General features: G+C 51.5%; 1 protein-coding gene across 23 annotated transcripts in view; it reads right to left on the bottom strand.

The window, feature by feature from the left end:
* The window catches only part of DLGAP4 (DLG associated protein 4), a 226,902-nt gene that overhangs the window by 55,415 nt on the left and 143,876 nt on the right, over positions 1-27,611 (bottom strand). For 2 of the 23 annotated variants that reach the window (XM_063802918.1, XM_063802914.1), the window contains exons 1-2: positions 13,506-13,549; positions 9,651-9,753 (exon numbers count right to left, since the gene is read on the bottom strand). The exons of 7 other annotated variants lie outside the window; for them this stretch is intronic. Coding sequence is in view for 4 of the 16 variants with exons in the window: in XM_016937857.2 (XP_016793346.2) it covers positions 13,506-13,677 (172 nt within the window). In the remaining 12 variants the exon portion in view is untranslated. Of the gene's footprint in view, positions 1-1,863; positions 2,049-9,650; positions 9,754-11,800; positions 11,822-12,428; positions 13,474-13,505; positions 13,701-27,611 lie in introns of those variants that run through there. 14 more of the 23 variants (XM_063802913.1, XM_063802921.1, XM_063802911.1 and 11 more) reach the window with 13 other exon arrangements.

Here is a 27,611-nt window from a genome sequence, read left to right as displayed (position 1 = left end):
CTGCCTCCTTCCCATCCAGCAGTCACTTTCCCTGAGATGCCTTCCCCAATCTCTCAGCATCTACTTGTTTCCTTTAGGGCTCTCATCACTAACAGATTAGATAGTATCCTGTTTGTTACCTGCTTGGGTGGGGACTCCAAGCTGGAGGGAAGTCAATCTTGTTCCCTAGTCTCTCCCTGGCTCCTGGCACAGCACTTGGCACTCAAGTAAATGAATGGCTGATTGTTTGGAAAGAGAAGTGGAGGTGGGGTAGGAAGGAGGGAGGAGCCCAATCCCTGCCCTCCACCCCCCACCCTTCCCACACACTGCTGCATGTGCCTCTTTTAAAGAAACTGCTGGGACAGCAGCAACGGTGGCAGCCCTACCTTTATTGGGTGATGTCAGACAGGCCCCTCTTCCCCACCCCACCTTGGTCTGCACTCCACAGGCAGGCAGACAACTCCTATTACTGCATCCCTGTGCAGGGCAACAGCCACGCCAGGGGGAAGGCAAGAAAGTTCCAGGAGAGGCTAGAACTATCCAACCTATTCTCCGCAGTCAATAATAGGTCCTCGTCACAGCCCCCAGTAGGAAACTGCCCAGATGGAGTGATGACCCTGCAGACAAAACTCTAGCTCCACATACCTGGCAGACTCTGACAACCCTGGATAGATTCTCCAGCCTGATCTTGGGTGTCCTGAACCCTGGACAGTCTGCCCTTCCCCTTCCCTCACGCAGAGCATTCGCCTCTCCCCTAACCCAGGCCACCTTTCCCCATAAGAGCCCTGCACTTGGCAAACAGCCATCAAATAACTGACTCCACTCCAAACAGCCCACCCAATCCATCTACATCTTTCCAGGCATGGGACATGGACAGTTTTTGGCTATTTCAAGTCTTCTCTTTCCCCCTGGATGTCAGTAACAGCAGCAGCTAATACTTCTCAAATGCTTCCTCTGTACCAGGCACTGTGCTGAGTGCTTTGCACAAGTTTCTGTTGTCCTCATGCTGGACTACAGTCAGGTATTATTAGCATCTCTATTTTGCAGGTGAAGAAACAAGCCCAGAGAGGTTAAGTACCTTGTCCAAGGTCTCACAGCTGTAGCTGGCAGCCCAGGAACTGAACCCCAGCAGTCCAACTCTACAGAGATGCTCTTAACTATAGGTACATATGACCTCTGGGGTGTGGGCTTCCTGATCACCTACTGTACGCTCAGTAGGTGCCCTTAGGGACTGGACTCCAGCTCTGTACTTAGGGACCCTGTGACTGTGCAAAGGAGAAGAGAGGTACATAAAAATCGTATTTGCTGGCCAGGCATGGTAGCTCACACCTGTAATCCCAGCACTTTGGGAGGCCAAGGCGGGCAGACTGCTTGGGCCCAGGAGTTTGAGACCAGCGTGGGTAGCATAGTGGGAAATCTCTATTTTAAAAAATCATATTTGGTCTAGCAACAAAATTGATACCATATTTGCATTGATAAGTCTGAGAATTTCCTTAGTAAAAGCACAGGAAATAGGAACTTGAGACCCCAGCTAATCAGGTAACAGTTAATATCTGAAAGACACAGGCCAACCAAACTGGGTGTTACGATACTCTCTCACCAGCTTCCAGGAACCAAATTCAACTTAATAGCAGAGATAGAAGGAGCTCCCTCCTGCTGACAAACAAATGAGGAATCTGCAGGCCAGAGAAGGGAAGGGTCTTGCCTGAGGCCACCCAACAACTCAGTGACATAAAATGGTGAGAAGCCAGCAGTTCCAGCTCCTCCATCCTTTGGCTTTCAGGCCATCTGGGTCCCAAAAAGAAACTATAGGAGGTAAGTAAGTGCCCACAGTGACCAAAAGTTTAAGAGTTTTCATGGTAAAGACAGGGCACTGGCTCTTACCTTCAGGGAAAGTGAAATGCTCTGTGAAAGCTGGGTTTGGGAAGCCAGGATTTCGTTCCCAAGCTGACAGAGGCCCAGCTCCAGCTCAGCTCTGCCCCGGAAGGACGGGAGTTTAAAAGGCCTACCTGGAGCCCGGCTGGGACCACACCCACATGGGGCTGACTTCACCAGAGAACCCATCCTACTGGCTGTCTCCCAGACAGCAGTGGGCCAGGCCAGGACGCCTCCGCCTGTCTGTAGCCTGGCGCCTCTCCCTGCGGGGCCCCACCCAGTCCCTACCCCAGCCAGGCTCCCAGAGCAAGGGTGGGAGTGGGTAGGGAAAAGGCCTGCTCCCCTCCTCATGAGGCCACCTGGGCCTGGGTCCCTCAGAGCGTCCCCTCAGCCTGGGCTGGGTCTGAAGTGGCTGCTTCCTGCTTTGCCATTTTTCTTTCACTTTGGTTTTTAACCCCAAAGTGAAACTTTACGACTAGAACAATTTGGGAAAGATGTTGAGAGTTAAGGACTAGGAGAGTCAAATGCCTGGCTTCTAATCCAAGCAGAAGTGAGCTGAGACCTGTCAAGTTCACTGGGAGACCTGGGAGGAGATCTTCAACTTCTCCAGGCTGAGTTTTCCTATTGATAAAATAGGAGGGAGGAACTAAGCTAGTGATTTTTTTTTTTTTTTTTTCTGAGACAGGGTTTTGCTTTGTCACCCAGGCTAGAGTGCAGTGGCACAAACAGCTCACTACAGCCTTGACCTCCTGGGCTCAAGTGATCCTTTCACCTCAGCCCCACAAGCAGCTAAGAATACAGGTGTGCACCACCACATCCAGCTAATTTTTGTATTTTTTTATAGAGACGGCGTTTCGCTATGTTGCCCAGACTGGTCTTTAACTCCTGAGCTCAAGTGATCCACTGGTCTTGGCTTCCCAAAGTGCTGGGATAACAGGCATGAGCCACCACACCTGGCCCCCACTAGGCTAGTGATTTTAAATGTCACTTTAAATTAGAAAAAAAATGATAGAACTTTCCCTTCCTCATCCCTGCTGCCACTGGAGCTAAAAATGGAGCTGCAAAGATGATCTGCTGGGGGAGCCTTTTTGGGCCATCCTGTTGGCTTGGGGGAGGAGGCAAAAGTCTGCTGGCAGTGTAGACATGCTCCTGGTCTCCCTGACCACCTCTCTCGGATCTACCGACTGAGTTCCTTTAGCCTGCACAGGTTCTAGAGGTCTCAGCAACCTAGGGCAGAGCAAATTCAGGGAGCCCCTAAGTATGATCTTTTTTTTTCTCTCATCTTGTATGTTCTTCCAACAAAAGCCTAAGTATGATCTTGACCGTATCTCAGCACAGCAAGAGGAGACACCTACCAATAGCTGCCCTAAAATTTCCAGCCTGAGGGCTGACCTGGCCATCTGCTAGGACTGACAACGGCCCACCCAGGGAACTGGTCTAGACTTCAGAATCTCTGCTGACCCTGGCATGCCCACTCTGTCTAGCTAAGACCACTTTAATACATTTCACGATGTCTTCCTACTGGCTGGTTTACCAAATAGCCAGGGACATGAGAAAGGCAGGAATGAGTCTCCCAACTATGCAGATGAGGAAAACTGAGGTTCAGTGAAGGGCAGGAGTATAGCAGCCAAGCCAGCACTGGGATTCAGGAGGTCAGTTTGTTTATTTATTTATTTATTTATTTATTTTTGAGACGGAGTCTTGCTCTGTTACCCAGGCTGGAGTGCAGAGGCGCAATCTCGACTCACTGCAACCTCCGCCTCCCGGGTTCAAGTGATTCTTCTGCCTCAGCCTCCTGAGTAGCTGGGACTACAGACGCCCACCACCATGCCCGGCTAATTTTTGTATTTTTAGTAGAGACAGGGTTTCACCATATTGGCCAGGTCGAGTAGAGGTCTCGAACTCCTGACTTTGTGATCTGCCTGCCTTGGACTCCCAAAATGCTGGGATTACAGGCATGAGCCATAGCGCCCGGCAAGGTCAGTAAATATTTGAATGAGCTCACTGGCTTCACCGTTGCTAAGCAGGTGCAGCACGAGAGGAGCTCATGGAGGAAACAAATTTGAATCTGGGGGTGAAGGCGGGGTGCCTTTTAAAATATATACATTTTCAGAATGAAAAAGAAGGCAATCAAAAAATATATGACAAAATTTTAAGCACACAGACTCTTGGAAAGAGTAATTCTGTGTGCAGAAATGGCTCCGACAGCTACACATGCACTCGTGCATGGAGACACACAGGAAAGGGTGTTCACTGCAGCACTGTTTACAGCAGCAAGATTGAGAACAAGCTAAACATCCTTGAGTAGAGGACAAACAACTGGTGGTCTATCCGTCAATGGAAAGCCACATGCTCAGGAGCAAAGGTGGCCATGAACCTGTATGTGCCCACCAAGAATAACCTGCAACAGAGACTTACATGAAAAATTCAAGGTATAGAAAAGTAGGGAGAGACTATGCCACTGTCTAAGTAATAAAAAGGGATGTTACTGACAATAGCTGCACGTGGATGCTGAGTATTTCTATAAGGAAACCTCAAGACTCGTCACAGTGATTAGGTGTCTGGGTAGGACAGGGACTAATTTTTCATTGGGCTTTTTTTTTTTTTTAACCAAGTTTGAATTTTTTTTAACCAACATACATGTATTGCTTTTTCAGTAAAAATATAACTTTTACACACAAAAAAAAACTCCAGCAAAACGTATCCAGAGATGCCTCTTCCTAGATCTCAGGTATCAGACTCCCTGGGTTGGGAGGGGAGGCAGGACCCAGGCACACAGATTTTGAAATGTCTCCTCAAGGGCTGCTGGTCTAGCCTTGCAGAACAGGCAGTCAGCCTCTGAGAGTAGACTGAGGAAGCCTGGACACTGTGGCGCTCTGGGGTGTGGAGGAGAGTGTCAGGGAAGACTGTGGGAAAACTTGACTTTGAGGCATAGGAAGGATTTGAAGAAGGCTTTGAATGTTGACCATGTACAGCTGGGATGAGAGGGTTCCTACAGGAAGGACGGGAAATTAAGTGAAACTGATAAGGGAGGGGAAGGGGAAGGAAGGTCTCTCAGTATGGGATCCTGGCAAGTCCCTTTCCTCCGAGATTTGGTTCCCACTCATGGGAAAGGAAGGGGCTGGGCCAGAGTCCTTTTCAGACCTGCTATCCTAGGACCTTACTTTATTTCATCTCATTTAATATTAAAGGAGGTGGGGAGGGTCCCCAGCTCAGCACATGGCCATACAGCTCCACACCTGTGCAGAGTGTAATCAAATATTTGGAGGCTGCAGAAAATTCACACAAGGATCTTAGGTAAAGCAGCCCTTGGGCAACGTTCCCCCAGGGAGAAGGAGCAGATGGCCTTCTGCTGAGATGCCCTTCCTCACCCTGTTAATAATTAAGCCATTCCTGAAGACCTCTTTTGTTACTTTTTTTTTTTTTTTTTTTTGAGACAGAGTCTTGCTCTGTTGCCCAGGCTGGAGGGCAATGGCGCGATCTCAGCTCACTGCAACCTCCACCTCCCGGGTTCAAGCAATTCTCCCGCCTCAGCCTCCTGAGTAGCTGGGATTACAGGCATGTACCACCACGCTCGGCTAATTTTTGTATTTTTAGTAGAGATTGGGTTTTGCCATGTTGGCTAGGCTGGTCTCGAACTCCTGACCTCAGGTGATCCGCCCGCCTCAGCCTCTCAAAGTGCTGGGATTACATGCGTGAGCCACCATGCCCAGCCTCTTTTGTTACTTTTGAAGTTCGGTTTGCAGAGACTTATGCCTTGGCTTGCTTTATACCAAGATGCTCCAGGCTAAGGGCTCACAGGCTGCAACAGTCTAGACCTAAGCCACAGGCCCAAACTACAGGGACCTGAAGTGGAGAGGGCCCAGGATGCAGATTAGGAGCCTGGGGTGGATCCTGGCTAGATCTCGGTGTGCTGCTGCTGCAGATTCTGGGAGGTCAGAAACTATGTCTTTAAGGCAGCTCTGACTGTCAGTGTTTCCCCAGGGCCAGCTCACTGCCAGGCACAGAGCAGCACTTAATAAATATTTATTGAATAAGTAGCTCAGCCACAGTGAGCTTGGTCAAGCCTCTTTCTACCAGTGAACCTCAGTTTCCTCTTCTGAAAAACAAGGATGACAAGAATAGTAATACTTCCCAAAGTTGGATAAAGATCTACTGAGATAATGTGTATAAAAGTGCTTTGCAAATCAAAACAGGCTAAACAAATATTAAAGATCCAGAACCAACGTGCTGAAACAAAACAAAAAGAATGAATATACGTGAGAATGAGCAAATTTACGAGAAAGCAACTGGCTCCAGATGGTCATCAAATGAATTACTACAATGGAAAGGGACAGCATAGGTCACTCTAGTCCACTGTTCCAATGTCCAAATAGCATTTCTCAGGCCACCTCTGTTCCAAAGGAGCAAAAAATCTCTCAAAACCTTTGTCCAGATTTTGGTATGAAGAACACGGTTACAGTTACAATCGTACCCTGCATATCACTGGGCTCAGAGTATCTGCCAAAGCAAACTGGCATACAGATGCTGGGTGTTTGCTGGAGGCAAGGGAGCAGCAGGGTGAGGGGCACCTGGAGGCTGTGCCTGCCATGTGGTTGCTCTGCCTCATGACCAAGTTTGTGTTCAGAGGAGTGTGGGCTGCACACAGAGAGAATGATTGGCTGGGAGCCCTCGGCCAAGCCATCAAATTCCTGGCTGTACACTGGGACCAACCACTGCTGCCTCCCATGGTAGCCACTGTGTAAGCACTAGTCCCCTTCCCTTTCCCTCTGCCCACTGGGGATTCCTGGCTGCAGCCTGAGAAATGAGTCCTAGGCTCCGTCACTTGGCTCTCCTGTGCAAGGTACCTTGGAGACAAGTCCCTTCCCGCCTTTGTGGGTGACTGATTGCGTTGGCTGGGCCCCTCTCTGGTGGGGGCTGGCTGAGAATTCCAACAGGCCCAGTGGTGGACATGCCTACTATCGGACTGGACATATACACAGCACAACTCCGGAAGCTTCTCACAGTCCAGTGTGTAAAACTGCTTGTGTGAGGGTCCCTAGCTCCTCTGACTCTTCCACGTTTAAGGAATTCTAAACTGGCACCCTGACCTTCAGGATCCTTAGAAAGCAAGATTTGTGGGCTTTTAGGATAAATGTGCTTGCTCCTAATTAAAGGGAAAGAAGGCTCAGCCCCTTGGGACCCTAAAAGCAGGAGTTCCCTTTCCAAGAAGCAGAGCTGAGCTGTGGGAAGAGACACGGTTTGGAGACAGCTGGCCTTGGGCCTGAGCTACCTTTTCCTTATCTGCAAAACAGGGATGGGAAGTCCACCTGCCTCTGGCTTACTGTACAGATTTCATGAGCGCCCTTGTGGAGCCCCTGGCGCAGAGCCAGGCAAACAGCAGGTGTACAAGAAATGTGCTCAGACTGCTACTTCCTGCCCCAAACCAGCAACACCCAACATTTTCCCTTCTGGCCCATCAGGGCGCTGGCCAAGCTTTCCTAAGGGAGTACAGCATCCTCTGCTACCCCAATTGGCTCTTCCCACTCCCATGGGCCCCACCCAAACCTCACCCTCTTGTGTCATCTGGATGCCTGCAAAGCCTCCTCCCTGTTGTGATTTTTATTCATTCCAATTTACCCAGCCTGATTCATCCTCTGGAAAGTCTTCCAGTTGTGCTACCTCTGCTCTAAAACCTTCCATGCCTCCCCAATGCCTCTGCTTTTCAGCTGTTTAACACTGCCTACAACCTCCTGGCTCCACCCAGATTTTCCAGCCAGAGCCCTGATGCCTCAGCAAAACTAGCATACTGCTGTTTCCCTAAATGCACACTTATCATCCAGCCATGCCCTCTGCACCCACCTCCCTGGAATGTCGGCACCACCCTCTGCCTCTGCAAATCCAGCCCCCCTCAAAGGGCTCTTGTTTCCTCTGGCTCATGCTCACTTCTTCCTTCTCAGACAATGCTTTTCCTCAGCAGACGCTTAATTACAGAGTGTTACACAGTCTCTCATAATTGTAGGCTTGTCTTCTTGTCAGACCATAAGTTCCTCAGGGCAGAGACGCCTTGTCTGTCTATTAATCCCCATCCTCCCAGAGCCTAGCCCAGGGCTAGGAAGGCAGGGCCGAGAGAAGGGGAGAGAGAGAGAGAGGGGAGAGAGAGAGAGAGAGAGACAGAGACAGAGAGAGAGAGAGAGACAGAGAGAGACAGAGAGAGAGAGAGAGACAGAGAGAGAGAGACAGAGAGAGAGAGAGAGACAGAGAGAGAGAGACTCGCTTTGACCACTTGGGACCACTTCTCTTGCTCCTATCCCATGAGGAAACTGTTCACTGGCCAAACCAGACCTCAGGGCTCCAGGTCAGTGATGTACAGAGACGAGGGAGCCTGGGGGAGGGAGGCAAAGATGTGGCTCTAGTCTTGCTCTGGGATCTTAGGCATCCCTACCCGTCCCTGGGCCTGCTTCCATGCTGTGGAACAGCCATGTTTTAGCTCTAGAATGTGGCTTGTATTTCTCTTTAAGGTAGCCTTGGTTTCTAAGAATGGGTGGGTCTGTCTGTTAACACAGCTGATTCCTGCACAGGTTGAGTGAGGAAAGGCAGCCACAGTCAGGTCTGGGAAATCTGGGAACCCGAGAGAGATTTACACCACACACCTCATCAACCTCATTACATTCCTGTAAGGACTAGACTTCATTCCTGCTCAGGTGTTCAATTCCACAGCCTGCACCCTGGCCCAGTCTGACTTGACAGTGCCTGCTGCCAGGACCAAGTAGGGGAAGGGTGACTTGCTTCTGAAAACCACCAATCCCCACACAAAACAAAGCTGATGATGGTGATGACTGCCATTTATTGAGGGGCTGTTACTACACGAGTTCTCATTTCCATCCCAATCTGATAGGGAAGAAAACGGAGGTACAGAAAGCTGACTAATCCAAGGTCACACAGCAACAAGCTAGGCTGTCATGCAAACCAGGGTCCTCTCAGTTCAGCTTTTCCCAGGTTGCAGCCAACAGGCTCTCAGCACCAGCATCCTCTAGAGAGCTGGTTTAAAAACCTAGGGGCATTTGATTCCTGCCCCAAGACCTGCCAAATGAGAGTGTCTAGGGATGGAGCTTTATAAAGACAAGAAACCCAAATTTTATATATGAGAAAACTGAGGCACAGAAAGGTGGCGTGACCTGCCAAGGTCATGCCGTAAGCATCCTCAGGAGTCCTGCTGGGACTCCAGAACCAGCAAGGACAGACTTCCTGGGGGAGGTGGCATTTGACAGTGTGGGCCTCTAGGGGAAGAGAGGGCACTATAGGGGAAGAGGACAGCATTAATAAAGGCTGAAGAGGGAAAGGACAGGCAACAACTTCTCAAAGTGGCTAGGGGAAGGAAGAAATACATACAGAACCACGATGACAGCCTTCCCGCAAGAGCCCATCTGAGCTTCTGGGAAGAAAGCCTGTGTGGCGTTTACAACCTGCAGGTCTCCAGCAGTGGCCCTCTGGGTGTGTCTGGTTGCTGCTCAGGATGAGAAAGCCACGGGAGGTGGTGACTCAGTCCCCACCCAGCCTCCAGATAGCCTCCTTTTAAATTCAAGATGAGCTCAGAGACTGGGGAAATGTCAAGAAAACCCTCCTCCCAGAACAGATGGGAACAGACCCAGGGAAGGCGGCCTGAGGGGTAGGCTATCAGGCAGAAGCCATAAACCTGGAGAAACGCTGTGGGCTGTGGAGAAGAGGCCTGGGCTCCAAGTTTGCCTGTCACTGCTGTGGCTGTGGGCCCCTGAGCAGGTCCTTGTCTCTCTCTGGGCCCCCTATTTTTCATTCACCTGTGAAACAGGGAGAACTCCACTGGCTTCCGACTTCCAGGCCTGTTGGTGGAGAACAATGGTCGGGAAAGAGCCTGGCTGATTACACAATGCCTCACACAGCCTGGGAGAGATGAGAAGATCACTCCTATTACTATTAGAATAGCCACAGGTGCTTTCCTAGTTATCTAAACCCCAACCACAGGGCATGCGGGGGCGGGGGGGGGGGGGAACTGGGCTGTCTAGTTCCTACAAAGAGAAAAGTCACCCAGATGTTTTTGGGAAGGGAAAGTTCACATTTATTAAATGCCTACTGTGCACCAGATTTTAAAAAAAATACATAATCTCATTTAATCCTCATCATAATCCTGTAATACAGATCTTGAGTCCAGATAAGAAAACTGAAGCTCAAAGAAATAATTTGCCCAAGATTACAAAGGCAGTGAATGATGGAGACTGATTAAAACCAGGCGTTTGTGGTTCTGAAACCCAGAGTTTCTACTCTCTGGCACAGTTTCTTCTTTTTTTCTTTTCTTTTTTTTTTTTTGAGACAGAGTTTTGCTTTTGTCACCCATGCTGGAGTGCAATGGTGCAATCTCAGCTCACTGCAACCTCCGCTTCCCAGGTTCAAATGATTCTCCTGCGTCAGCCTCCCAAGTAGCTGGGATTACAGGCGTGTGCCACCACACCCAGCTAATTTTTGTATTTTCAGTAGAGATGGGGTTTCACCATGTTGGTCAGGCTGATGTCGAACCCCTGACCTCCAGTGATCTGCCCGCCTCGGCCTCCCAAAGTGTTGGGATTACAGGCGTGAGCCGGCGCGCCCGGTCGACAGGGTCTCATTTTGTTACCCAGGCTGGAGTGCAGTGGCACGATCTCAGCTCACTGCAGTCTCGACCTCCTGACCTTCTGGATTCAAGCTATCCTCCTGCCTCAGCCTCCTCCAAGTAGCTGGGAATACAAGCGCATGCCACCACACCCAGCTAATTTTTGTATTTTTTGGAGCAACAGGGTTTTGTCTTGTTGCCCAAGCTGGTCTTGAACTCCTGAGCTCAAGCGACCTGCCTGCCTTGGCCTCCCAAAGTGCTAGGATTACAGGAGTGAGCCGCTGCTCACACAATTCTTGAGGGATTCCATGATTTCAGAATCAGTCTTAGGATAAGGAATGTTATTCCCATTTTATGGATTAGGAAGCTGAAGCCCAAAGGAAAGTGACATCCCTAAAAGTGGGTGAGATGTGGGAACTGGGATCCTGCACCCCTCACTTCCAGGCCAGGCACCAAGCCCTTCTTCTTTTCCACTGCAAGTAGCTGAAGTAAAGCACCAAGCACAGCGTACACAGTAAAAAGGTCAAAGGATGTTAGAGATTGTCATTATACACCAGGGGCAGGTGATAACAGCATGACAGTGACTTCTTCAAAGGCAGTGCCATGGAACAGGACCCAGAAGTCCTGGCTCAAACCTCTGTGGGTCCCTGGCCCTTCTGGGCCTCATCTCTTCATCTGTAAGACAAGGCGCTTGAACAGCTGATCTCATTCCCTGCACCAAAGTTCTAGGACATCCTAAGCTCCTTGACAGCAAACCCCAGCTCTCTGCAGAACCTCTCTCGGCTGAGGTCTTTGTTCCCCTACTCTACAGGGGAAGCAGGAAAAGCAGCCAAGGCTCACAACTACAAAGTGACTTTATTCCAAGTGCCACTGTCCAAGCAGGGCCCACCCTTAAACAACAATGGGATGGAACATGGAAAATCCAACTGTCCCCCTGCACAGACATCCCGATGGGCACGCCCATCTATCTTTACAAACGGACTAACAAAGAGCAAGCAGGATTGGGGCCTGAATTAAGAAACAGCCGTCTCCCTGCTCTATTGGAAGGGCAGGTGCATTCTCGAATAACCAGGCAGTGGGGAGGAGGTTAAAGAGCCCTGGACTGTAATGTCCTAGTCCTGGTTCCCTGTCCCAGCTCTGGCAGGAGCGAGCCAGCTGTTTACCCTTGGGCAAGCTCCTCTCCCTCGATGGGGCTGTTTAAAGACAGGCTGACAGTTCACAAAGCGTGTCTACAGATGTTTCATTTGATCATCATGACAACAGTGTGAGGCCAGCACAATTATCCACTTTTTACAGATAGGGAAACTGACAGAGAGGACAAGGGTCTCACTCAAGGTTACACACCTTGAAGCTGGCAGAACCAAGGCCCCAGAGGTTAGACTACCAAAGCCAATCCTCAGGGTGGTCAGATTAAGAAGTCCTCTCCCTGCTCATCCTGAATCGAATCTCAGCAAGATCCAGGCAGCACAGACCTTTGTTCACTTGCCCACTCTGGTGTTCTGCAAAGTTCTGGCCATGAACCCCACAGCCTAGCTGCCTAGGAGGCTGACCCCACCCCCACCCCCCTGCAAAATTTCATTACTCAAGCTGGCAAGAACGCAGCCCCCACACCCAGCCGGGGCTAAATAAACGTCCAAATGATATCACATCCTGCCGGCTCCAAAATAGCCCGGCCTGCCCACAAGCGATCACAAAGTGCCAGGCCATGCGGGGCCAAGTGGGCAGGGATGCCCAGCCCGTGGTGCCCTCCACACACTCAAGCAACTAAAGCAGAAGCCTCAGAGCAGGAAGGCCCCCCCACTCCCTCCTCCGCCAGACAGCCTGGCCCCTCCCTCCTTTCCCCCCTTTGTGGGAGGCCCCAGAGCCCCCTTGCCCTAGCGCCAGCCCTTGCCCCAGCGCCAACCCCATGGAGCCTCGGCCGCGGCCAGCCTGCGGGCCAACTCCGGCCCGACCCGGACACCCCACCACTCACATTGCTTCAAGAGCTCCAGACACAAAGCCATGAGGGCCGGATGGGGGTCAGAGACCCAGAGACCCGGCAAAGACAGAAAAAGGGAGAGGGAGACAAGGAGCAGAGAGAAGGGGAGACAGGGGGCTAGGGCTGAAAAAGCAAGGGGGGGCCAAGGGCCCCAGGCAAAGAAGCAGGCTCAAAGGGGGGCCTTCAGGGCAAGAGGCACAGAGTGGCGAGACCACCGAGACAGATGTGGGGGCACAGAGGGGCAGGGAGAGCAAAGCAGGGGACTCCGATCCCGAGAAGTGGGGGTGCTCGGAGAGCTGAGAGAGAACAAGGAGAGACAGCGACAGGGGACAAACCAGGGGAAAGCAGAGAGGCGCTCCTGAAGTCAGGGAGCTGAGGACATATTGGGGGGTCCCAAGGAGAAAGACTCCAACTTGGGACCTAGGAGCTCCCAGTGGATATGGGGAACACCCAGAAGAGGGAAAGCCCAGGGGCAATGGGGGTTCAGAGGAGGCGAGACCCCAGCGATTTGGGGTGCAGAACCCCCCAAAGGATGTGCAAGAAACTCACGGGGAGCCCTTGGGGAGAGTGGAAGGTGTTCTCAAGGGGAACCCCAAAAGATCTGGGGGCGCTCTGAGGGGGAGTCCCGAAGAGTGGGGTCGCCCAGAAAGGGCGGCTCTGAGAGCTGAAGAGCGCTTTGAGAAGGGGACCCGAGATGGGGAGCGAGGGAGGGGCTGCGGAGGAGCGCGAGGGCAGAGACAAAGAGACAGCGAGCCGGGGAGAGACAAAGCGGGCGGAGCGGGGACACGGGCTGGAGGACTGGCGGCTGGACAGAAGGACGGAAGCGCGGGCGGACGGACGGACGAACGGACAGACGGGGAGGAGGAGGAGGGCGAGGGCGGGGGCGGGGCAGGGCCGGGCCGGGCGGGGGCGGCGCCCGTCTCCTCGCGGGGCCGCGGCTGCTCCGGGCGGCGCTGGGCGGGCCCCGGGCGTCCGGGCTGAGGAGGCGGCAGCGACGACGTGGACCGGACAGACGGACGGAGTGACTGACGGACGGACTGGCGGCGGCGGCGGCCAGCGGCGGGCACTCACCCTCCTCCCTCACGCAGCCCGGCCCGAGGCTCCGGTTTTGTACGCCCGAGGGGCGGGGCCTCCGGGTTAAAGTCCCGCGCCTGCCCCGCCCCTCCCCGCCCCCCGCGTCAGCCGCGCGCGCGTCGTCAGGGACTCCCGGGCCGGGCAGGGGCGCGCGCAGCCCGCTTGGCATGTGGCCCGGCGCGCGCAGCCGGGCTGGTGCGCAGGCGCGCGGGCCGCGGCGTCCGGCCCACGCCCAGGCCGGCCGGCCCAGGAAAGGAGCGCGCGCCCACGTCGGCACGCGCATGCCCGAGCATGGGGGGGGGCGGGGGGGGGCCTCCGCCCCTCGAACCGCCTCGCCAAACCGGTTCCAGCTGGAACGCGACGCATGCTCTGTGCGGGAGGTGGACCGAGGCGGGAGTTCCCACCAGTTCACCCCAGCGACACCTCGCTGTAAGGGGGGAACCGAGGCTCCGAGGAAGCTGCCCGAGGTGGCCCTCTCACCCCTGCATAGTCAGATTGGCCCTCTGGTCCTGGCTGCTCTGCGTCCTAGGTGTATCTAGCTGTCCTCGCCACTGCATCCTCCCTTTGCTTTGCTAACCCAGAGTCCTAGAGATTGGGTTCCAATCCCGGCTCCGCCTCTGGAGGCCTGTGTGATCTTGAACAACATCCGCATTCAACTTCCCTGAGCCTTCCGTTCCTCCCCCGTAAAATAAAACAACAAGCACACCTACGATCTCATGGAGGGCAAAGTGACCAGCTCGAGCCGGGTTGGCAGTAGGTGGTGCCTTCACGCCTCCTCGCCTTCCCGGTTCCTGGCTTCTACCCCGCGAGTCCCCTCTCCTCACTGAATCCAGGTCCTGTCGCTGCCTTGTGGGCCTCATCTCTCCAGGCCGCACCTATGGTAGGTCTGCCAGACGCAGACCCAACTCTTGTTCATGACCTGCCTTGCTGGGTGACCTAGGCAAGTCCTTTCCTTTCTCGCATCTGTTTTCCAAAAAATGGAGAAAAGAATTTTTGACATATCAAAATATTTTGAGCACTGGCGAAGATGATAATGTTTCCAATACCACTGTCATGGTTTTTGCATTAAGGTGTAAAAATAATAAACAGAATTGAGGGTTAGCCAACCGTTTTGAATCCAGGCACTGTGCTAAGCACTTTGAAGGTCATCCTATCTCAGTCACTTATGCTACGCCTGTACTATTCACTTTAAGTTGGTTATTTTTATTTTTTGTAGCGACAAGGTCTCTGTTGCTCAGGCTGGTCTTGAACTCCTGGGCTCAAGCGATCCTCCCACCTCGGCCTCCCAAAGTGTTGAGATTACAGGCGTGAGCCAAGGTTGATTTACTTAGGAAAAAAACAAGGTACATTTGTTATGGGCCCTGACGACCCAAGGCAGCACACACAGCATAAGATGAAATATCATTATTCCACTTCCACCCTCCCAAATTTAATAACACACTCCCTGTGTGACCTTGAACAAGTCCCTTTCCCTCTCTGGGACTCACCAGCCCTATCTGTTTCCTGGAGAGAAACTGGACCAAGGCAAGATTTTTCAAACTGTGGACCGTGATTGACACCCTGAATAGAGATCACTGGGGGCACCAACTGAAAAGCAGATTCTGGGCCGAGTGTGGTGGCTCACGCCTGTAATCCCAGCACTTTGGGAGGCCAAGGCGGGAGGATCACCTGAGGTCAGGAGTTCAAGACCAGCCTGACCAATATGGAGAAATCCCGTCTCTACTAAAAATACAAAATTAGCCGGGCATGGAGGCACATGTCTGTAATCTCAGCTACTTGAGAGGCTGAGGCAGGTGAATCGCTTGAACCCGGGAAGCGGAGGTTGCGGTGAGCCAAGATTGCGCCATTGCACTCCAGCCTGGGCAACAAGAGCGAAACTCCGTCTCAAAAAAAAAATTAATTAATTAATTAAAAAAAGACCAGCCTGGGCAACATAGGGAGACCCTGCCTCCACAAAAATTAAAAAATTAGCTGGATGTGGTGGCATGTGCCTGTGGCTCCTCAGCTACTCAGGAAGCTGAGGTGGGAGGATTGCTTGGGCCCAGGAGGTCAAAGCTGCAGTGAGCTGTGATCCTGCCACGGCACTCCAATTTGGGTGACAGAGTGAGACACTGTCTCCAAAATAAAAAAATAACAAAAAAGAAAAGCAGATTCCTGGGACAGAACTCAGGCAGTGTCAAACAGTGTTTGTATTTTACCAAATTTGAGACCCTTGGGCTAGGAGATTTTAACAGTCCCTTCTGATGGTGATGCTTTAGGGTCCCAGAAGATATTTATGGAACATCTACTGTACTCCAGTACTGGGTCCTTCCCCTAAGAGCTCCCCAGTCTGGCTGGAATCCCTACAAGGCAGAGTTGGCTGGACCACAGCCTGAGATGGGGCACAGACAGGACTCACATGCTCCCCCTCCCTAATCCCCAGCCTGGACCCCAAGGCTCCCCATCTGGGGGGTGAAGATGCTCCTCTCCCAACTTCCCAGATAGTCACTGTCCTGTCTCAGGTGCCAGAACTGGCAGTTAGAGGAGTGAGGGCTGTCCCCACGCGACCTGGCTATGTAACCATTCCTTCTCATCACCCCTTAGCTGTTCTCCTTCACTCTCACCCACATCCAATCCACCAAAGAATCCTGTTGACTCCACTTTCAGAGCCCTCCCAGGATCCAGTGAGTTGTCACCACCTCCCTCACTGCCACCCTGCCTAAGCCACCATCATCACCCTGGTATTCCCATATCACACACTTCTTGCCCCTCAAACGTGGCTCCATGCAGCCCCCTGAGTAGTCTTTTTTTCTTTTTCTTTTCTTTTTTTTATTTTGAGACGGAGTCTCATTCTGTTGCCAGGCTGGAGTGCAGTGGCGCAATCTCGGCTCACTGCAACCTCTGCCTCCCAGGCTCAAGCGATTCTCATGCCTCAGCCTCCCGAGTAGCTGGGATTACAGATCTGTGCCATCACACCTGGCTTTGTATTTTTAGTAGAGAGGGGTTTTGCCAGGCACGGTGGTTCATGCCTGTAATCCCAGCACTTTGGGAGGCTGAGGCGGGTGGATCACCTGAGGTCAGGAGTTCAAGACCAGCCTGACCAACATGGTGAAACCCCTCGCCATTGCACTCCAAGCCTGGGCAACAGAAGCAAGACTTCATCTCAAAAAAAAAAAAAAAAAGATATGGGGTTTCACCACGTTGGCCAGGCTGGTCTCAAACTCCCGACCTCAGGTGATCTGCCTGCCTCGGCCTACCAAAGTGCTGGGATTACAGGCGTGAGCCACCGCACCCGGTTTGAGTGTTTCTTTTAAGACACACACCAGGTCATGTCACTCTTGTGCTCCAGTGCCCCAGTGGTTCCCCCTTGTACTCAGAGCCAAAAGACAAAGTTGTTTCCACAGTCGGTGGCCAGACCCAACCCTCCCCTCCCTGTCCTCGAACCTCACCTCTTACCATGGCTCTCTCCTCAGTGCTCTGCCCCCCACCAGCCTGTCAGGCACCTCCTGCCTCAGGGCCTTTGTACCACTCACCCCCCGCCTGGAGTGCTTCCCAGCACTGCTTATTCCCACACTTCCTTCAAGTCTTCACTCAATCCGGGTGTGGTGGCTCATGCCTGTAATCCCAGCACTTTGGGAGGTGGGGTGGATAGCTTGAGGTCAGGAGTTCGAGACCAGCCTGGCCAACATGGTGAAATCCCATCTTTACTAAAAATACAAAAATTAGCTGGGTGTGCCTGTAATCCCAGCACTTTGGGAGGCCAAGGTGTGCGGATCATGAGGTCAGGAGATCAGGACCATCCTGGCTACCATGGTGAAACCCCATCTCTACTAAAAATACAGAAAATTGGCCGGGCGTGGTGGCTCATGCCTGTAATCCCAGCATTTTGGGAGGCCAAGGCAGGCGGATTACCTGAGGTCAGGAGTTCAAGACCAGCCTGGCCAACATAGTGAAACTCCGTCTCTACTAAAAATACAAAAATTAGCCAGGTGTGGTGGCAGGTGCCTATAATCCCAGCTACTCAGGAGGCTGAAGCAGGAGAATCGCTTGAACCAGAACCAGGGAGGCGGACATTGCAGCCATTGCACTCCAGCCTGGGGGACAAGAGTGAGACTTTGTCTCAAAAAAAAAAAAAAAAAAAAAAAAATTAGCCGGGCGTGGTGGCGAGCGCCTGTAGTCCCAGCTACTCAGGAGGCTGAGGCAGGAGAATGACATGAACCCGGGAAGCGGAGGTTGCAGTGAGCCAAGATCTCGCCACTGCACGCCAGCCTGGGCAACAGAGTGAGACTCCGTCTTAAAAAAAAAAAAAGTCTTCACTCAAAATCCCCCTCTCAATGAGCTGTACCCTAGCCACCCTGTTTATACCTCGGCACCCCTCCCTGCACTCTGCCACCACTCCCAGGACCCCTTATGCTGTGCCAACTACCAACAAACCACACACTTATTTATGTTTATTGTTTTGTCTGCCCTTCCCCTTCCCAGTAGAATACAATCTCCATGAAGGCAAGGATTTCCATTTTGCTCACTGATGGTACCTACAACACAGCCTGGCCCAGAGCACTTGATCAATAAACATCTATCAGTGAAAGATGCCTGATTGCAAGGCTCAGGTGCTTAACCACCATGCCATAGGGCCTCCAAGGTTCTATTTAAACACCTTCATCTCTCTTCCTTTGGGGTGACTTCTCTACCCGCTGAGGGGATACAGAATGCCCCTGTCTTGTCTCAAGAGTCTCAATCCTGGGATTGGAGGCCTGCCCACCAGTCCTTCAGTCCTGGTCACTATTTCCCCCAGAAGGCTGAGTGGATCTGCTAAAAACAGGACATGGAAGAGTGAGGATCCATATACTCAGCACGCAGTAGGCACTCAATTAATCAGGCATGTCGTAGTCCAAGGGTTGGTGGACCCCAGACAGGAAGCCTGCCTTCTGCCCAGCGTGCTCTGTGGAGAGGTGCCTGTTTCAGCAGTAGGGAATTGTGGTTCCTCATTATTCATTCCGGGAAGGCCTCCTGGGTCCTCCCATTATTCTCTGACCCTATGGCCCCTGTCCTGACCTCACTGTCACTTACCTAGACCACTGCACCAACCTGTGAGTGGCCTCTCAGCCTCTAATCCATCCTGCCCATGTTGCTAGAGGACTTCCCCTGCAACTCCTGTAACATACCTTCATCACCCATGCTTGTACCGCTTTACCAGGACTGGGTGGCTCCCACGCACAGGGGGCAATGGAGAACCCAGGGCTTTGAAGTCAGGCACACCCAGGTAGGAAACTGCTCCCTGACCTACTAGCTGGCTGACTTTGACCTTGATAGATAATCATCTTCTCTAGGCTGATGTTTCTTTGTGAAATATCTGTAAATGTGTGTGCATGTCTGTGTGTGCGCACGTGCATGTTGGGATAAGTGGGTTAGATCAGGAATTGCAGATGTATGTAACTCTTCTGGCTACAGTAGACATCACGAATCGATGGTGGCACCTTTCTTTGCTTAACCAAATCTCAGAACTGAGCTCCAGGGATCAGAGAGGACACATGGTTGAAGTCCATTTGCAATCTCCGGACATGATGGTCTTTGAGTTTCCTCTTAGCCCTGACACTGTGGAGACTAGAGGCGTTGGGCTGACAAGAGCCTGCGGTGGAGTGAGGGGACAGGTGGGCCCAGGGTAGGTTTGGGGGACAGGGTTGACTGGAGGGTTGACTGTGTACTGCAATTTTATCAACCTCCCTTCCTGTATACAGAGTGTGTGGTTGGGGGGGAGGTTAGGGGTAGGAGGGCAGTCAGAGAAGAAGCTGGGGGATGGAAGATGGGACAAAGAGGGGCAGGCATAGCAGCTGATGACTGGATTGTCACAGATGGGAGGTACCCGTGGGTCCCCAAACCAAGGCCTCACGACACAGATAGAGACTTTGAGGCCCAGGGGAGGGCAGGTGCCCACTCAGAGTGACACAGAACTCAGGGTCCCTGAGCAAGGAGCAAGGGTGGTTCCCAGGCCTGGAGCCCATCCCAGGTCAGCCTAGAGCCACAAGCACTGTCAGGGAGTGAGCCCAAGTGTGTGTGCCTGTGTGCTTGCACACACTCAGGTGCAGAGAATGCAGCTGGCAGGAGTGGGGGTACACCCTGCAGCCCACCACCTTGCCTGCCCAGGCCCCTGGCTGTCATCACAGCCTCCCTGTGATTCAGAGGGAGTGGGAGAGACACAGAAAGGGAGGACGGGGAGGAGGGCCAGAAACTGAGAGGGAAGGAAGGCAGAGAGGGTGGGAGGGAGAAGCAGAGAACTGAGGGAGACAGACAGAAGGCAAAGATGGTGGGGGGAGAAAGAGGGAGAGGAAGGGAGGGGAAGCTGGAAGAAAGAGAGGGAGATGGCAGAGTAAGAGGAGGGAGGGAGGAGGAGGGAGGCTGTTCTCCTTTCTTCTTTTTCTCAGAGGCATAGAGAGAAGAGAGGCAGGAGGGGGCAAACTGGGGAGTGATGGCACCCCCAAGCCCCCTCCTAGATAGGTCCTTTGGCTGGGGAGGGGCACGCATCCACAGCGGCTGCTTCTCCCACCATCCCAGCTAGAGCTGACCCCGCCTGCCAGTCACCTGCCAGAGCTATTTCTGGAATGTGGAATCTGGGTCAGACAGGGGGAGGGAGAACAGGGACAGCAGTAGTGGCACTGGCAGTGGAGAATTGGCCAGGTCCACGTGGGTGGGCGGGCAGGCAGGCAGCTCCTCACCCTGCCCACGCCCTGCTTGAGAGGGGCTCTCACTGCCTCAATAACTGCCGCTCCCCTACATCAACCCACCGGCCTGCACAGGACCTGAGTGCACAGATGCCTCTGTGAGAAGGACAGAGCTTTCATGCCCTTCAGCAACGTGGAGGCTCAGAACAGCCCTGGGGGTGGAGAAAGGACCCGATTGCTCACTCCTTGGAGACAGATGCTGAGGAGTAAGGGGGCAGCCTTCTGAGCAGGGGTGACCCTGTAGGGAGACAGTGGCTGGATGTGCAGTGGTGAGGATGTGCCTGTGTGTGCTGGTGTTTGTCTGTGGAGGGAGTGATTTTGGGCAGGCTCGCCATATATGGTTGTACAAGTTTTATACTGATCAAGGATGCTACATATCAGGGGGAGCCATTCACCACATAGACATAATTTAATTATATAATTATTATGACAAATTTCTGGCAAATGGAAGTAAAGGACCTTATTCTAACAAAAAGTGTGACATGACAATTTTTCAACAGATGGCTGTTAAGTGTCTTAAGGAGTGCCCTTTCTTTCTATCTTTTTTTTTTTTTTTTTTGAGACAGAGTCTCGCTCTGTCGCCCAGGCTGGAGTGTAATGGTGCGATCTCGGCTCACTGCAACCTCTGCCTCCCAGGTTCAAGTGACTCTCCTGCCTCAGCCTCCCGAGTAGCTAGGATTACAGGCGCCCAGCTAATTTTTGTATTTTTAATAGAGACGGGGTTTTGCCATGTTGGCCATTCTGGTCTCAAACTCCTGACCTCAGGTGATCCACCCACCTCGGCCTCCCAAAGTGCTGGGATTACAGGCGTGAGCCACTGTGCCCGGACTCTTTTTTCTTTTTCTTTTCTTTCTTTCTTTTTTTTTTTTTTTTTTTTTGGAGACAGAGTCTCACTCTTTTCGCCCAGTCTGGAGTGCAATGGCGCGATCCCGGCTCACTGCAACCTCCGCCTCCTGGGTTCAAGCAATTCTTCTGCCTCAGCCTCCAGAGTAGCTGGGATTATAGGTGCCCGCTATCACGCCCAGCTAATTTTTGTATTTTTAGCAGAGACAGGGTTTCACCATGTTGGCCAGGCTGGTCTCGAACTCCTGACCTCAGGTGATCCACCCACCTCAGCTTCCCAAAGTGTTGGGATTACAGGTGTGACCCACCGTGCCCAGCCTCTTTTTTCTTTTTTTTAAAGACAGAGTCTCATTCTGCTACCCAGGCTGGAGTACAGTGGCATGATCATGGCTCACTGCAGCACGACCTCCCAGGCTTAAGCAAATCCCACCTCAGCCTCCCAAGTAGCTGTGACCACCATGCACAGCTAATTTTTTTTATTTTGTAGAGACAGGTTCTCACTATGTTGCCCAGGCTGATCTTGAACTCCTGGGCTCAAGTGATCCTCCCACCTTGGTCTCCCAAAGCATTGGGATTATAGGTATGAGACACTGCACCCAGCCTCTGTTTCTTTTTAGACAGGGTTTTGCTCTGTCACACAGGCTGAAGTGCAGTGGCTAACTAAAAAAAATTTTTTTGTAGAGATGGAGTCTCACTATGTTGCTGAGGCTGGTCTTGAACTTCTGGCCTCAAGAGATCCTCCCTACGGTGCTGGGATTATAGCACCGTGCTCAGCACTGTACCCGGCCTGAGCTTGCTCCTTTTGGCTGCATTTGTTAAGGACTTACAAGACAAAGGGGCCAGGCGTGGTGACTCACGCCTGTAATCCCAGCACTTTGGGAGGCCAGGGCAGGCATATCACTTGAGGTCAGGAGTTTGAGACCAGCCTGGCCAACATGGTGAAACCCCGTCTCTACTAAAAATACAAAAATTAGCCAGGCATGGTGGCGCATGCCTGCAGTCCCAGATACTTGGGAGGCTGAGGCAGGAGAATGGCTTGAACCTGGGAGGCAGAGGTTGCAGTGAGCCGAGATCGTGCCATTGCACTCCAGCCTGAGTGATAGAGGGAGACTCTGTCTCAAAAAAAAAAGACTTACACAAGAAAAAGGCCAAGCGCAGTGGCTCACGCCTGTAATCCCAACACTTTGGGAGGCCGAGGCGGGCAGATCACTTGAGGTCAGACGTTCAAGACCAGTGTAGCGAACATGATGAAACCCCACCTTTACTAAAAATTTGAAAGTTAGCTGGGTGTGGTGGCATATGCCTGTAATCCCATCTACTTGGGAGGCTAAGGCAGGAGAATGGCTTGAACTCAGGAAGTGGAGATTGCAGTGAGTTGAGATCCTGCACTTCAGCCTGGACAACAGAGCAAGACTCTGTCTAAAAAAAAAAAAAAAAGATTTACAAGAAAAGGAGGAACTCAAAAGAAATAGCTAGGCCAAGTGCCGTGGCTCACACCTGTAATCCCAGTACTTTAGAAGGCCAAGGTGGGAGGATCACTTGAGCCCAGGAGTTCAAAACCAGCCTGGTAGAACATAAGGAGACCCCATCTCTACAAGAAATTTAAAAATTAGCCAGGCATGGTACTGCATGGCTCTGGTCTCAGCTACTCGGGAGGCTGAGGCAGGAGGATCGCTTGAGCCTGGGAGGTCGAGGCTATGGTGAGCTATGACCATGCCACTGCACCCATGCCTGGGTGACACATGGAGATCCTGTCTAAAAAAGTAAAAAATAGCTGATCTTCAAGGAGTGTTTAGAGGAAAGGGAAGGAGACCAGAACTTGTTTAGTTGGAAAATAAATTTGTCAACTCCAGCCCCTCCAGAGAGTAAACCGTTCTCAAATTAAGATACAGCCTCGTTAGGCACGGTGGCTCATGCCTGTAATTCCAGCACTTTGGGAGGCCGAGGCAGGCAGATCACCTGAGGTCAGGAGTTTGAGACCAACCTGACCTACAGGGAGAAACCCTGTCTCTACTAAAAATACAAAACTAGCTGGGCATGGTGGTGCATACCTGTAACCCCAGCTACTTGGGAGGCTGAGGCAGGAGAATCGCTTGAATCCAGGAGGCGGAGGTTGAGATGAACTGAGATCGCGCCATTGCACTCCAGCCTGGGCAACAAGAGCGAAACTCAAAAAAAAAAAAAAAAAAATACAGCCTCAGGGCAAAGATCAAACCAAGGTCATGGCCAGTTAAGATGCCGTATGTGGACAGGATCAAATCAAAGTGTGGTTATAATATCTCTTATTAACACTCTAAAAATAGTAGAGCCAGGCGTGGTGGCTCACACCTGTAATCCCAGCACTTTGTGAGGCTGAGGCAGGTGGATCACTTGAGGTCAGGAGTTCGACACTAGCCTGGCCAACATGGTGAAACCTTGTCTCTACTAAAAATACAAAAATTAGCCAGGCATGGTGGCACACGCCTGTATTCCCAGCTACTTGGGAGGCTGAGGCATGAGAATCGCTTGAACCTGGGAGGTAGATGTTGCAGTGAGCTGAGATCGCGCCACTGCACTCCAGCCTGGGCGACAGAGAGCGAGACTCTGTCTCAATCAATCAATCAATCAATCAATCAAGATACCAGGTAGCAGATGCTACTATCTGGTCAAAAGGGCCTACAGAAAGCTTAAGGGCATGGTCCCACAGAAGCCCAAAGTAGGCATCAAGTCAAGAGAGAGGCATGACTCAAAAACAATTATAGGTATGGCTTTTGGCACTCGAAGTTACATGGAATCAAATACATAGAAAACTCATCAAATGTTTGAGGTAGGTGCATGGGTAAAATTGACCAGCTTAGGCTAAAAGGAGTAAGACCGTTCAAGATGCAAAAGACATCTAGCTCCCTAACTTTCTTTAGGAAGGAAGCAAGCTAAGAAAGGTGTTCCGCTCCCCAAGGCTATATTCTCCAAGTTCTCTTTAAAAGTGGCCAAAAATGCTGATGGAGAAGGAAGGGCTTTCAGAGAGCAGAACCAAGAGCTGTGGAGAACAGTAGACTAGAAGATCAACCCCAGGGAGAACTTGTACCTAATCAACAAATCTCAACGCATTTGCCCAACAGTTGCTCAGAAGGACTTCAGAATTGCCATGGATCAGTAAGTCTCTGAATCTCCACTTTCCCCTTTTCTGAACAGGAGTATTAACTGCAGTTCTCCTGTCCCTGTTTCACCAGTGTATGCTGTGTGGTTGGGGAGGGTTAGACTGTAGGGTAGATAGGTAGTTTCTTTAAAAAATTAAAAGTCAATTGTTCGACAGAAGCCACATCCAGACCTGACATAGATCATAAGAGTCTGATCCAATCTCATGATTGGATGAGACTTTTGGGGGTCTTGGGAATAAAAGTTTTCTACCTGGGAAGGTCATGAGTAAATACAGCCAAGACAGTGGATCATGGAACATAGAATTGTTGACCCTGATTCTTTTTTTTTTGAGACGGAGTCTCACTTTTGTTGCCCAGGCTGGAGTGCAATAGTGCGATCTTGGCTCACTGCAACCTCCACCTCCCAGGTTTAAGCGATTCTCCTGCCTCAGCCTCCTGAGTAGCTGGAATTACAGGTGGGCACCACCATGCCTGGCTAATTTTTGTATTTTTAGTAGAGACAGGGTTTTGCCATGTTGGCCGGGCTGGTCTCAAACTCCTGGCCTCAAGTGATCCACCTGCCTCGGCCTCCCAAAGTGCTGGGATTATAGGCATGAGCCACTGCGCCCACCCAGACCCTGATTCTTTACCTCTCCCTGTGGCCACACCCTTTGCCATATGAATATAGTTTCCTACACAAAGGTGAGCAGATACTTCTCCATCCCTTGTCTATGAGCTCAGTCATATGACTTGTGTTGCCAATAGGATGTTAGCAGGTATGACATGAGCAGAGGCCTTGAAATGTGCTTGTTTGGTTAGTTAGGCTTGCTCTTCTGTCTTCTGCCATCACCATAAGGAGAACATGCCCTGGCTAGACCACTGATCCAAGGAGGACTCTTTGGTCCCAGGAGGAGGATGAAAGACATGTGGAGCAGAACTGTCCCAACTGACAAACTTGGGAGCAAGAAATAAATGTGAATTGCTGTATTACACTGATTTTGTGGTTGTTTGTTATGCAGCATAATTGTAGCAAGAGCTGACCAATACAGGGACCCAGGCAATATTGGGACAGGTAGCCCATCCCCTATCTTTAGTCCATTCATGAGTGACTGGGGTTGGAAAAACTGGTGAGGGATGGTTTATTTGAAGAGAATTGCTAGGGGTGCTGTCTATCCCTCCAGGCCCACTTCATGCTTAGAGAACTTCGCATGGGTGTGAGGATATGGGGGATCTTATCCTTCACCCATGGCCCCTTTGGAACTGTAGCAGAGTGCCTGGGACAGCCTGGGAGAGCTCTTCTGGATGTGGAGGCCACAGAACCTGGGCCTCAGCTCCTGTTTGGAGACCTTGAAGGTGGAGAGGCTGGCAGGGCTACCGGTAACAGCAGGACTAGAAGGAAGGCTGTAGCGGGCCAGTCTGTATTTTCGGAGGCTGTAGCAGACCAGTCTATATTTTCAGAGTCCCAGAAGGCAAAGGCCCTTGTTTTCAAATACATTAAGTGGACACCAAGAGGGAAAATAGGGCTGGAGTTGTCTTCAGAGGATTCTACCCAAGATGCCTGACTAGCAGGGCCAGGTGCCCTAGCAGAAAGAAGCTGAGTGGCGAGGAGGCAGACTGCCAGATGGAGAAGCTGAGGGGGAATAAGAAACAGTGAGGTGAATGAAGATTGCCCATGCTGGGAAAGATGGCACTGGGGACCCTGCAGGGTGTGAGAAAGAGCCAGTATGTGGCATCAGAGAGTCCCGATGCCAGACGACACCTCCCTGGCTACCATCCCTTCCCAAGTGGAGGAACCAGAAACAGAGGTGAACAAGGAACAGAGAAGACATTTATTTACATCAAACACCGGTTGAGCACTTGAAGCAGTGCCTCTCTTCCTACAATCCAACCCCAATTGCTTTTTTTTTTCTTTGAGACAAGGTCTTGCTCTGTCACCCAGGCTGGAGCGCAGTGGCTCAATCTTGGCTCATTGCAACCTCCACCTCCCGGGTTCAAGCAATTCTCATACCTCAGCCTCCCAAGTAGCTAGAACTACAGGTGTGCACCACCACACCCGGGTAATTTTTGTATGTTTAGTACAGATGGGGTTTCACCATGTTGGCCAGGCTGGTCTCGAACTCCTGACCTCAAGTGATCTGCCCACCTTGGCTTCACAAAGTGCTGGGATTACAGGCATGAGCCACCATGCCCAGCCCCCAATTGTTTTTGATTTTCAGGAAGCTCAGAGTCAGGTCTGAGAACCAACAATAACAGCTACCACTTACCAAGCTTCTACCACAAGAAAGTCCCTGCCTAAACATGTCCTATGCACAGTCTTGTTTCATCTCCCTAAGAGATCCCTGGAGTCTGGCTTATGCCCTCAATTTATACATGGAGAAACTGAGGCTCAGGAAGGTGAACTAGCTTGCCAGAGTAAGCTCAAACCTCTCTCTACTATTGATAAACAATAAATTGTGCTGTTTTTCCTTGGTTTTGATTTTCTATTATTATTATTTTGAGACAAGGTCTCGGTCTGTCTCCTAGGCTGAAGTGCAGTGGTGTGAACACAGCTCACTTCACCTTTCATCTCCTGGGCTCAGATGTCCCTCCTGCTTCAGCCTCCTGAGTAGCGAGGACCACAGGTATATGCCAACCCGACCAGCGAATTTTTAATTTTTTTAGAGTCCGGGTTTCATCATGTTGCCCAGGCTGGTCTCCAACTCCTAGGCTCAAGTGATCTGCCTCGGCCCCCCAAAGTGTTGGGATTATAGGCGTGAGCCACTGTGCCCAGCTAATTTTCTATTATGTCTTTTTTTTTTTTTTGACCATCTTAATAATACTTAATAAGGTATACATGCGCCACGGTGGTTTGCTGCACTTATCAACCCATCATCTAGGTTTTAAACCCCACATGCATTAGATATTTGTCCTAATGCTCTCCCTCCCCTTGTCTCCCCCCCCACCCCCCGATAGGCCCTGGTGTGTGATGTTCCCCTCCCTGTGTCCTCATTGTTTACCTCCCACTTATGAGTGAGAACATGCAATTTTCTATTATTTCATGGCTTTCTCAGTTATACAGGGTCCCCTTCTTTCTCTGATCACATATGGGTTATCTTCAGATGATTTAGAACAAGAATCCAGGGCTGGGCATGGTAGCTCACGCCTATAATCCCAGCACTTTGGGAGGCCACGATGAGCAGATCCCTTGAGGTCAGAAGTTCAAGACCAGCCTGGCCAACATGGTGAAATCCCATCTCTACTAAAAATACAAAAATTAGCCAGGCATGGTGGCATGTGTCTGTAATTCCAGCTACTTGGGAGGCTGAAGAATGAGAATTGCTTGAACCTGGGAGGCAGAGGTTGCAGTTAGCCAAGATCATGCCACTGCAGTCCAGCCTGGGTGTGGAGTGAGACTCTGTCTCAACAACAACAAAACACCCAAGAATCCAGAAGGTATTCCCTGATTG

This window comes from Pan troglodytes, chromosome 21, assembly GCF_028858775.2.
Source record: "Pan troglodytes isolate AG18354 chromosome 21, NHGRI_mPanTro3-v2.0_pri, whole genome shotgun sequence".
In the NCBI taxonomy this organism is placed as follows: Eukaryota; Metazoa; Chordata; class Mammalia; order Primates; family Hominidae; genus Pan; species Pan troglodytes.
This window is presented reverse-complemented; position numbering and strand designations above follow the sequence as displayed.